Genomic DNA, 12,355 nt, shown 5'->3' with positions numbered 1-12,355 from the left:
GGTTAGATAGATCTTAGAACAGGATAAAATGTCGGCACAACATCGTGGGCCGAAGGGCTTGTACTGTGCTGTAGTCTTCTATGTTCTATATAAATATGGGTTGCAATCCAATCATTTTTATCCACTTTTACGTTCTTTGAAGTCTTTCTGATCACAACTTCCAGTTTTACATGAAGCACTTAAATAGACCATATTCTCCAGTTGGGCCTGCCAATCTTTTTGCTTATTCATTCACAGGATGCAGACTTTGTTGGAAAGGCCAACATTTAGTGACCATCCCTAATTACCCCAGGTTGTTTTGTTTGAGAGTTAACCACATCACACAAATCAGGACAACAGATTTTCCTCATTGAAAGGCACTGTGCTACAATCTGGTAGCTTCACGGTCACCAATACAGGCAGTAACTTTATATTGCAGATCTATTTAATTACTTGAACTTAAATTCCCAGTTGCTGTGATGGGATTTGAACACGATTCCAAATCAAAACATCCAGTTACTTAACTACATGACTTTATCTAACTCTCATTAAGAGATTCCATTTCTTTCTTCCTCTTAAATGCCTATATGGTAGTTGTATCAACTATTCCTTGTGGTAGTGAGTTCTACATTCTAACCATAAAGGGAATTCCCCTGCATTTAATTATTTTGGCACTTTTAACCTGATGGAATTTGTACTTCGTGTTAGAAGTCAGGAACGATTTTCATCAGATTTTAAGGAATAAAAACTACTTTATTAAAAAAAGTCTCTCTCAGTGAAGATCTTGCATTTCTGCAAACGTATATATAGTATTATTCATGACTGTAGGATGCCTCTATGCGCTTAACAGCCAATTAAATTCAAGTTATACAAAGTAAGGCCATCCATCTCAGTCATTGGGAGCAGATACTTCAGCACCAGATTTTTGCAGAACATTAACAGATCCGCATGCCTTTCACATAAATAGTTTAGTAAAAAGAAGATTCTTTGTTATTCTAATAGAATGAGTAAGGGACTGATGATGTGTAAAGTCCCAAAAGGTGCTATTGTTACATGCCAATTTACACAATCTGGTATCAAAATGGCATCTTAAGCACAATATTCATTATATGCTTAGCAATTTTGAGCACAGATGATTCTATAAAATTCCAAGTTAATTCTTTTCTTAAAACCAATATCTATCTTCTTCTTTATAATAATCCATCTATCGTCTTCTTGTTATTTTACACGTTACTGTTGGAATTTCCTTCATTTTGCTTTCAGCTTAAACTCTCAGACTGAGTAAGACTTCCTGTATTTGATCTTATGATAACCAAAACCCAAACTAGAGTATTTATTTTCCTAACCCGTCTCCAATATTTGTTCATACATTACTCGCTCAACTATTCCAATCTAACTCTAGTTCTTTACAAATGCAACTCCTTTTCTCTTTTGAAGAATCCGAGACTCAAACTTTGTAGTTGGGGAGCAGAGCAGGATCGGAGTGTGAGGAGGAAGAGGCGGCACAAAGTGGTTGGTGAACCAATCAAATGGCTGCTAAAATTTCACAGGTCTGTACATGAAGCAGCATGATGTTAAGTGTAATTAACTACATCTGTGAAGAAAGCAGGAAATCAATGCTTCATAGATTGTATAGAAAATGTGAAATCTAAACATCGGCAAGCCCATATCCACATAATTTATGTGGAAGTAATTTTCAAGTGTATACACATCTTGTATGGCATGATGCAATTGTAATTGGTTTTTTCCAATTCTGGATGTTGCTTTTGCCTCAGTTTCAAACCATTCTCCTTCCTGGCCAGATTGGATGCATTAGCACGCCATCTTGTGTCCTGTTTGAAAATGAGCTTCAAACTCCATCCTTCTCAATGCCAAGAATTCCAATTTCATTTGTTTAAGGACCTTCCTGTTTGACCCTACCTCTCCCCAAAACCCTGTGCACAATTATCTTCAGAATCAACTGCTCTATGCCGATCTCAATCTTCTACCGCTTCAAATGGATTCTGTCTGTTTAGGGGAGCTTGCTGTGGACAAATCTGATGCCCTGTTATCTAAATTACAGCAATAACTACACTGGTAATAAAGAGATTTTAGACATCTGGAGATCAATAATGGCACCACATAAATTCAAATTTATCCTTCCTTTATCCAGAATTATCCAATCTTTTAACTCCAGCTCAATTATAGGCTGTCCTTACTGGCCTACAGAAGACTCTGTTCCCGGCACATTTATTTCTTTATTGTGAACCACCTCCCTAGTGCAAACTCTTTGCTTTGCTCCCACTCCCACTCTGCTCTACCTTACAACAGCTTACAATCTGGTCTACTCTCGTCAACAGCTCACAAGCACTTTGCTCTGCTATTATTCCTAACCACTCCGCTTTGTGACTGAACTCATCCTCAAAAGTATGCTTCAAACTGCCTCTTTGAATATAACATCCTTTGCTCAGCAGTTCTGACAGTTTCCCTGACTGCCCTTCTTCCCGATGAACCTCAGGAAGGCTAAAGCAGAGGAGGAGATCGCTCGGCTCACCATGTTCATGGTGGTTCTGAGCAAAAGCTACCCATTAACCTGCCCTTTCAAATGTTGCTTGTTTCCCGGCCCATTGTGTGAAGACTAGGGCTGTCTCATCATACTTAGGGAAATAGTCAGTAAAACTCACAGAATTTGCTTGAATATGTGTCAATTCATGAAGCTACAATTCTTCTCTTACTTTCTGCGTATCGATGTCCTTTCGTATAGCCTCCATTTCTCTGTGCATCTTCTCCCGCTGTTTCTCAGCTTCATTTAGTTGAATTGTGGTGTCTTGAAGCTCAGACTCTTTTTGCTTGGAAAGCAGAAGAAACACACAGCCATTACAAGTCCTATTACAGAAGTTTACTGCACAGAAGTCACCATCCCGGCCCTGGAGTACACGCCAACTAGTATGAATGCAACTAGCCTTGTCCCACTCTCCAGCTCTTGACATGGTTTATTCCTCTTTGTGCAGAGCTGGACACCTCCAGTGTTTATCCAGACAATCTTTAAATATGCTGAGAGTTCCCGTACTCTTGCAGACTCCCAGAGATCTCTGGACGAAGAAAATGTTCTCAATGCTCCTATATAATTGTTTTACCACAAACTTTAAATGGATGTTCCTTAGTTCTTCAAAACCAAGTCTACTGAGCAGATGTAAAAACTGTGTTTACCTCTTTATGTTCACCTTTTCTTTCTTTGATGTATCTTTCAATTTCTCTTGCATAAGCATCAATATTTTTCAATTTGTCTTTGACCTCATTTATCTGGAAATAAAGAGTTATAGATGAAGTAAACAATTTTATAAATTTTGCTTCTTCTTTACTCAAAACCTTCCATTCTATTTTCTGAGGTGGGTCTCCTTAGAATTCTCTTGCACTCCTGGGCAAGTACTATTTAAAGCTGGCCACCTGACAGGGACTTCATTTCTCCTGTCCCAATCTAATTTCTTTCTCTTTTGGTACCCATTTTTTTCCCCAATACTGCTTTAATTAATAATTGCACATTTTTTCCCTCTGTGTGCCATCCTACATGCCTTGTGTCATCTCAGTGTCAAAATTCACTTAGCTTATTTTTTTCTCAATCTCAAAATTGACTCACCTCCCTCAGCATTTTGGATTTTAAAACTCAAGCTTAACTTCACAATCCCTGCTTTTCAATTTACCCTTTCTTCCCAGTCATCCTTATCAACCTTAATGACTTGTACTGTCATAGTCTTTTAGTCTGGTTTATCCAAAACTGATCAATATAGAGATAAAAGTTCAAAACTGGATCCTTGCAATCAAACTGAAGCTGGAGTCTCAGAATCAGCATCACTTGATAAAACTATGCCATTTTGCTATCAAGTTTGCAGAGACAAGAATTACAGATGAATTGGCAGATGACAGACAGAATTAAAATTGGGCAAAATTTGTTCAATCTGCTCAGGTGGAATGGCAACTGTGTTCATCAAATCATACATACTTAACATAGAGAACTTTGCTGTCACAAGGAATGACATAGCAAAAGGATCAAATGGAGCTTGAACTAATTAGAAGAAATGGTGCATTTCATTGTTGTAGTTGCTACAGAATGAAACACAACACATTTGAGACCATAACCTAGGACTAAACATTCAAACATTACTGATTGGAAGTCAAGTCAATCACATTCCCCCTGACCTTATCCTGCATCTCCTTGTAGCTGGTACTTTTCCTCTCCATCAGCTCCTGTTTTTCTTCTCGTAGTTTATTCAGAGTTGCAGCTATTGGAGATAACTGTTCCTCAGATTCCTGCAAAAGAGAAAACTTGCATTAAAGACATTCGTATTTAATAAATACATAATGGTTAAAAATCGTGCATCAGATATATAATGCCACTAGTTTTATTTTCACCTCTTGCATTTAATAAGGTTCACATTTTCATACACAACACTAAGTGGTTTCTCATTTGAGGTTCTAGTTGACATGAAGCCCCAAATGGGTATATTGTCTCACATACAAGCCTTTACAGTAAATAGCAATGAACCACTTGGATTACCGGGAAAGAGCATCACAAGTAAGGCTCAACACTGTCCTCAGTCAGCACCTGCACAGGTAGCCTTCCCAGTTAAGGGCCATTCTCCATGAAACAGAACCTTTTTCCCTCTCTGGCCCAACACACTAAAGCCAACTGGCCGCTACTCATGAAGCATCATGCTATAAGCAAGCTAATTAGCTCCTCCTGAAAACACTATTCACTCCCCATCAATCACTCCTACAATGCATCAACATCCAAGATTTTCTGACTCAAAGGTAAATCTCACCCCTAGGACTTCAATGTACCACCTTGAGCAAAAGTTCCAAACTACGGAATGCTTTGGCCATGAGGAGGCCTCAACAAAAGTAAGTGCTTGAGGACAGCATATGGAACGAGCTGCTAGAGGAAGTGGTAGAGGTAGGTACATTTACAATGTTTAAAAGACACTTGGACTGGTACCTGGATAGGCAAGTTTTAGAGGGATATGGGTCAAATGCAGGCAAATGGGATGAGCTCAGGTAGGCAACTTGGTTGGTATGCATGAGTTGGGCTGAAGGGCCCATTTCCATGCTCTATGACACAATAACTCTATAACAATGGCTGTCTTTTTTTGGCACTTGGAGGAAGTAATCTTTGTAGAATCCGCACAAGCGCACTCGATTTGTAAATGGGGACTGTGGACCTTTTAGTATTATGGGTCCAAATTCCACTGATACCAACATTTTCCTTTACAATTTTCAACAGTCCGCTAGAAAATAGCAGAATTTAGAATTCACAGTGATTGGCAGTTCTGAATTTTCTGAACAGAACATGATATAAAGCAAATATTCCAACCTGTGCCTAGAAATTATAGTAGAACATTGTAGGATGGGGTCTGAAAACTGAAGAACGTTGTGGATAAATTGAAGGGTAGGCGTCAAAAAACGAGACTAGAAGTTGACTTTGCAATGTAAATAGCAAAGTAACTAAAAGAAAGCCAGAGCCATTAACATTGCTGTCAATGTCATACTTGTATTTCTCTGTGTAGGGACTGAATCTCAGTAGAAAATTCCGCACTCTGCTCCTCCAGTTGTTGGCGCCGCTGCATATTGCCGGCAATATGGAGTTTCTCAGCACGGATCTCATTGACAATGCTCTTCAATAACTGGATCTGTTCCTGCTGATCCTGAATCATTTTCCTTTTCAGTTCGATTTTACTGGAAACTGCAATGGAAACAGTACTTTCACAGTAAATGCAAGATTGCAGTAGTTTCTCAAAGATTCAGGAATGCATCAGTCCTTTATTAATATTCAGGCCACAGTTTAGCAATGGAATGAACATGCCTTGTTGTTTGATGGTCCGGTGTACTTATACAGCACTTTGATGCAGTAAAAGACCCTAAGGTGCTTTAGAGCAAAGGCAAACAGAGACGGACACTAAACCACACAAGGAGACCCAAGAGATTCTGCAGATGCTGGAATGTGGAGCAACACACACACAATGCTGGGAATTCAGCCGATCTATGGAGGGAAATAAATAGTCGACGTTTTGGGTTGAGACCCTTCATCAGGACTGGAAAGGAAGAGGGCAAAAGCCAGGACCTACTTTTAAGTGGGCAAAAGACTTGGTCCAAGAGGCAAGTTTAATGGAGCAAGTTTGAGGACAGAGGTGGCAGGGCAAAGAGCATAAGGGCTTGGGCAAATGAAGGTTATCAAGACTGAAACAAACAAAATTAAAGATGTACTGAGAGACCAGAACTGAAGAATCGCAGAGACCTTAGGCTTCTAGGATTGGAGAGGTTTCGGAGATAGGCTGGTGTAAGTCTATGAAGGAATTTGAAAACAAAGATGAGGATTCTAAATTGGACAGTTGGCTGACCGGAAGCCAGAGAACCTGGAGCATTTGATGCTCAAAGTCACAGGCTGAAAAAGATTACCTGACCCATCAAAGTTGTCTCATACGGACATGGGGTAACTTATGCACACAACAACCAATTGTTTTCTTCATCCCATGCCAGCCACCCATGCAATTCCTTCGTGAGAAAAAGAACTTCAGGCTAATTTAAGGAAAACACTACGAAAACCTTTCTTTAGCCCTCATAGGTAATTAAATCAGTTTCAGAGACCACAGTGATTGGGAACAACAAACCAAGGATAAGATCCTTCCCTCGGAACTTGAGCAGTGCATTGAGACCTGTAAAGGTAATATTAAAACAAAATGATAAAATACCAATACAATCTCATTTTTGAATAATGTCCAACTGAACTTATTAGATCAAACTCCATTAGCAGCATGCTTATAGCCATTGAAGAAAATTTAACTTCCAGGTCAAAAATACATATCAAGGCTGGTGGTCACTCATAAAGTGCATGTTCTTTCCAGAACTGAACTGAATTTGTTCTCCAGATCAACAGGCTCAATGATGTTCTCATCTCGGTCATAGGTATTCTGAGATCCCCTCTTACACAAGTATCACACACCAAAATATTTGAGCTACAAACTGCTGACAATGCAGCATTTTACTTCAAGTTCCAAGACACCCAAGTTTCTTACCTCGACATAAATCTTGTCATCTGTTTAATAAGGCTCAAACACAATTAGATAACTAACTGATGAAAGATCCTCGATCTGATGCAACTCCCAGTCTCTGCGGTTTCTAGAAATGGTTTAATTACTTACAAGGGCTGGAGAGAAATTTGCCAGTGTTTCCCTCCTAAATTGGCACAGGGCTTTTTGTCCCAACATATACTCTTAGGTATGGAGGTTAGGTATGGAGGCGCATTTCCATGCTGTCAGTAAAAAACCTGAGCTGCTTGGTATATTATTGATGCAGGGAATCGCAAGTATTTGCACAACCAAAATTCTCATCATTCTTCCGTACCTGTTTCCACTTGGAGCTGCATTTCTTGCTTCTCTTGATTGACTTGCTGCATTGTTCGGTTCATATTTACCCCTTGGAGCTTGGCAGCCTGCTGTGCAATCTTGCGTTCAACATCTCTCAGGTCTGTCTGATGGAACAGAAAGTACAGTTATCAGTCATGAACATTTGTAACGACATATCACAGGAGATCATAACTCCAGTGTAAAGTCTTTCAAAGAGCCTTCCCATTGTTCTCACTTTACTTTGATCTTATAGATGACATATTTTTCCCATTTCAAATACGAATCCAATTTCCTTTTAAAAGCGACTATTGAATCTGTTTCCATCCCCATTAAAGGGAAGGTACTCCTGATCATAATTTGCTATTTGGTCACAAAACAACTGAGCCAGTGAGAAAGGCTATTCCCATCCATTTTTACAAAATTTAAAAAAAAACACCAGTTTAAAAAAAATAAAATGCCAGCATCCATTTTAGTTTCCAGATGTTGCTCCTTAACAATGTGGAACCAACAAAAAACAGCTTGTAGTTCCACTCAGGCTTAGTTATTACTCCCTACTTCATCTGAAAATTAAGTGGTTGTTAATAATATTGACAATTAGATTCAGGATTATTTTAGAAATCAATACTAGTGTTGCAATTTCAATTATATAAGCAAAGGGCATCTCATTGCAAACTTTAAAAACAAACCTTTCTTAAAAAAAATTCTACTGGCTGTAATAATGCCAATTGAATACTGCCAAATAAAAAGTGACATCGTGATAAAGTTGAAAGATTTTCTTAGCACAACTCTGCAAGGTTGAAAGTTGTAAAGAGATAGCATAACTAAACCAGAGGTCATACCCAGTATATGGAAATTTAGCTCCCTCACATGGCCCTCCTCAGTAAGACAAAGCTAGCTCATCAGAAGAATTTTAAAAACTCAAAATTAGAGAGGAGCAAATGTGTATCATTCGAAAAATGTTAAGACTAAAATCATGTTTTTTGTCAAAAGTTTGACATCTTAAAGATTTACAGATAGCCTCCATCTTTAAGGAAACATTAAGGAAGCAAGTTATGCAGTATACCCTGGACCCAAAACTGCTCCTCTTATGAAAAGTGACAGAACATTTGTCTTCTCATCAGTATTGAAAAAAAACACCAATAGAATTAGCACAGTGAATGAAGGAAATTAGACATGCTACTTTGTTTTAAATGTATAAGGGGATATGTTATGCTTTCTTCCCTAATGAGATTCTCCCAGAGTCACGAAGCATGAACTGGTTGAAGGGACAGGCACGTTGCTCTAAAATCTCTACCACAATGCAACAAAGAGCAGCCCCGGGATAAAGAGGCACACGACATCCAACTCTGCAACTCTCCACAATAATCAGGGCTCCAACAATAACGCATGGCAGTCCTTCAAGATAATTTACAGCTGGTACCTTGTAAAAGGGGTAATTTTACATTATTTCAAAGCAATAATTCAAGAGGAAATTTAACAAGAAACAATATGCATTAACGCAGGTAATTCAATGTTCTATTTAAAATTTCTAAATGAGATCTCAAGATGCTAAATGCTGCAACAACATGGATTTATATTGCCCTTGTAAGATAAACAAACTACCCCAAGGAGTTTCACAGAAGTATTATCATAAAATATCATTTGCACTACAATAGACTTTGTTATTTGTTCTAATTGTGTTTTCTTGTAAAAATTGTGTCCAATTTATGTTTAATTCGTGTTTTTCCTGTGAATGTTCTGTATCTGATGCTCTGTGCCTGAAATGCTGCTGCAAATAAGTTTTTCATTGCACCTGTGCATACATTTACTTGTGCCTGTGACAGTAGACTCAACTTTGACTTTGGTTAGATCACAGCTGGACACTGGTGTACTGTTCTGGTTGAACCACTATTGAGAGGACATGATTGCACTGGAGAGGATTCGAAGGAGTTTTACCAGGATGTGGGCTGGAATGGAATGCTCCAGAATTGAGATGAGTCTGGATGGACTGTGTTTGTTTTTCTCAGAGCTGAGGAGAGTCCTGATAAAGGTATGCAAAGTTATGTGGGACATAGATAGGGAACATATTGGGAAACTTTTCCCCATAGCAGAGTTGTCTATAACAAGAGGGTGTAGAATTAGGTTAAGAGGTTTAGAGGGGATCCAAGGAGGAATTTTTTTTCACCCAGATGGTAGTTGGAATCTAGAATGCCCTGCCTGACTTGGTGATGGTGGCCAATACTCTCACAACATTTTAGCAGTATCTGGATGAGCATGTAAATTGCCAAGGCATAGAAGGCTGTGGACCAAGTGTTAGTAAATGGGATTAGCATGGACATGTTGGGCCAAAGGGCTGCTTCTGTGCCGTATGACTCTAGTAATGACATCAGACCAAACAAGCATGGTCTTTGAAGCGGGTTGAGGGAAGGGAAAGTGGAGAGGCATTAAGATTTAGGCTGCAAATTCCAGTACCCTGGGACCTAGATGTTTGGCTGCCTGGCTACCAATGGCAGTTTAGAACAACTAAAGATGAACGTAGAGGAAGAGAGAGGTCCTGGACAATTATAAAGCTGGAGAATGGTACAGGCATGGGGTGTGGTGAGACCACAAAAACTCTTGTGAGGTAAAACCAGGGAGCTTAGGAAAACCATAGCATGCGACTGAGCACATGAATGGGAAATACATGATGGGAGTGGCTGTGGACAACATAACTTTGAGAATGGGACTAGAAAGAAGAGCACTAGAACACACAGAAACCAGCCTCCCCTCCATAGAGTTTGTCTATACCTCACGCTGCCTTGATGAAGCAGCCAGCATAATCAAAGACCCCACCCACCCTAGTGATTCTCTCTTCTCCCCTCTCCTATCGGGCAGAAGATACAGGAGCCTGACGGCACATACCACCAGGCTCAAGGACAGCTTCTATCCCACTGTGATAAGACTACTGAACAGTTCCCTTATACGATGAGATGGACTCTTGACCTCACAATCTATCTTGTTTGACCTTGCACCTTAGTGTCTACCTGCAATGCACTTCCCTATAGCTGTGACACTTTGTATTCTGTTATTTGTTTTACCCAGTACTACCTCAAAGAACTCTGTACTAACTCAATGTCGTGATGCATCCAAATAGGATGTATCTGTACTGTGTAATGAATTGATTGGTATGCAAGACCGATACCAAATAATAATAAACCAATACCAAATTTCCTGCAACACAGTCTCAGGGAAACCAAGTCTGCTTAGTGCTGGCTACCAAAAGGTAACACTTTTCATTGAGATAGCACAGAAATAAAGAAAATTAAAGGTGACATAATAAAATCTTTGCATTTATGATACACGGTTTGAAAACAAATCAGCTTGTGGACTCGACATAGAAATGTAGAGTCTACACAGAAACATAGAAATTCTAGCCATGCTCCCACTTTGGCTAAAGGGAGCATTTAGAAAGGAGCCTGATGAAAGGTCCTGCCTTGAAACATATACTCTGCTTCTCTCTCCACAAATGCTGCCTGACCTGCCAAACATTCCAGCATTTTCTTTTTTTATTTTTAGAACACGGCCTGCCTGGTGTTACCTGGTATCTCTCCATGAGTGATATGTCTTGCAGACATAACTTTGCTGAGCCTTCCTGTGATATAAAGCCAGCAAGCTGAGTCTCCTCCTCTTCTATGTCGCTTTTCAGGTGCTGAATATCTCGATTGATGCTCTGCAGTTTATTTCGCAACTCAGGCAAATCTTTTTCTTCAAGTTCAATGACTGTTTCTCTGCAGAATAAAAAAGCTTCACGAGAGTTTAAATAAAAAAATCACAGACAAAAATATGTAGGCTGGCCAAATGAGCAGGAAAAATTGTTTGACCTTATATAAATGTCATGATCTATCTTGTGTGAGGTTGAGATTTCAGCTGTTCCACTTTAATAGGTATGTTTGTTATACGGCAGCGCTCACTGATATGAATTTTACTTCTGAAAGAAGCTCTCATATTTAGGATACATTTTAGATTGATGCACCACTAATTATTTTCCAAATTCAGTCATCTAAACAGTAATGAAATGGGGGCTTAAGATATTAAATTATGAGGGTAGGATACGTAAACTGCCATACTCCCTTGAGTGCAGGGGACTGCAATCAAAATAATGTGGTTAAAATTATGCATTGCAACCAATGCAAAAAAGCTGCCTGGGCCCTGAACTCTGGAATTTTTAAGACTACATCTACCTTTTTGATCAGGTTAATGAGCATCCTGTCCGACCTCTTCATGTGGGTCAATGTGAAAGATTGTTAATGCTACGTTCAAACCACTAGACAAAAAGCCCAAATTTTATCTCAAGTTCAATTAATACTGAACAAAGGAATAATGTCTGTAAAATTAGAGTAATTTCATTCAGAAGTGAAATCAGAAAGGACAGTTTTAAGGGAGAGTGGTAAAGAGCACAAAGGGAGTGTTTAAGACAGGGTGGACAGCAACACAGACGAAATGACCCAAGTGGTGCTGGTGCCAGCTGTGAGTGGGTGGAGAAGCCTTCCTAATCGCAGCTGGTGTCCTGGAGGAGACGTGAAGGGGAGGGGAGAGGAAAGAACCCGGTGTGGCATCACGTGGAAATTATGGAGGATGACCTGTTAAATGTGGAGGCTGGTGGGGTAGAAGGTGAGGACAAGGGGAACCCCCCATCCTTGCCCTGCGTCAGAAGAGGGGGGGGATGAAAGCCCAAGTGCATGAAATGTAATGAACTGCCCACCTGAAACGCTGCTCCATTTCCTGCACCTCATCTCCTCCTACCCAAATCAAGGATGGAGATCCCCTGGTCTTCACCTTCTACCCCATCAGCCGCTGCATCTAACAGATCATTCTCTGCAATGTCTGCTAGCTTTAGTGAGATTACGCCATCGGGCACATCTTCCTCGTCCTCTCAGCGTTGCAAAGGGATCACTGCCTCCACAACTTCCTGGTTCCGCTCTTTCATTTCCACCAGCACCCATTCCCCTTCCAGCTGTACCTTCTGATGCAACTGCAGAAGG

General features: G+C 39.9%; 1 protein-coding gene across 1 annotated transcript in view; it reads right to left on the bottom strand.

Moving 5' to 3' along the window:
* rad50 (RAD50 homolog, double strand break repair protein) overlaps positions 1–12,355 on the bottom strand; it is a 134,462-nt gene that overhangs the window by 35,157 nt on the left and 86,950 nt on the right. The window contains 6 exon segments of the mRNA XM_052014835.1: positions 2,694–2,807; positions 3,169–3,261; positions 4,156–4,266; positions 5,502–5,695; positions 7,354–7,480; positions 10,912–11,101. Of these exon segments, the coding sequence (XP_051870795.1) occupies positions 2,694–2,807; positions 3,169–3,261; positions 4,156–4,266; positions 5,502–5,695; positions 7,354–7,480; positions 10,912–11,101 (829 nt within the window).

Source organism: Pristis pectinata, chromosome 4 (genome assembly GCF_009764475.1).
Source record: "Pristis pectinata isolate sPriPec2 chromosome 4, sPriPec2.1.pri, whole genome shotgun sequence".
Lineage (NCBI taxonomy): Eukaryota > Metazoa > Chordata > Chondrichthyes > Rhinopristiformes > Pristidae > Pristis > Pristis pectinata.
The sequence above is the reverse complement of the archived record's forward strand: the minus strand, read 5'-3'. Positions and strand labels throughout refer to the sequence as shown.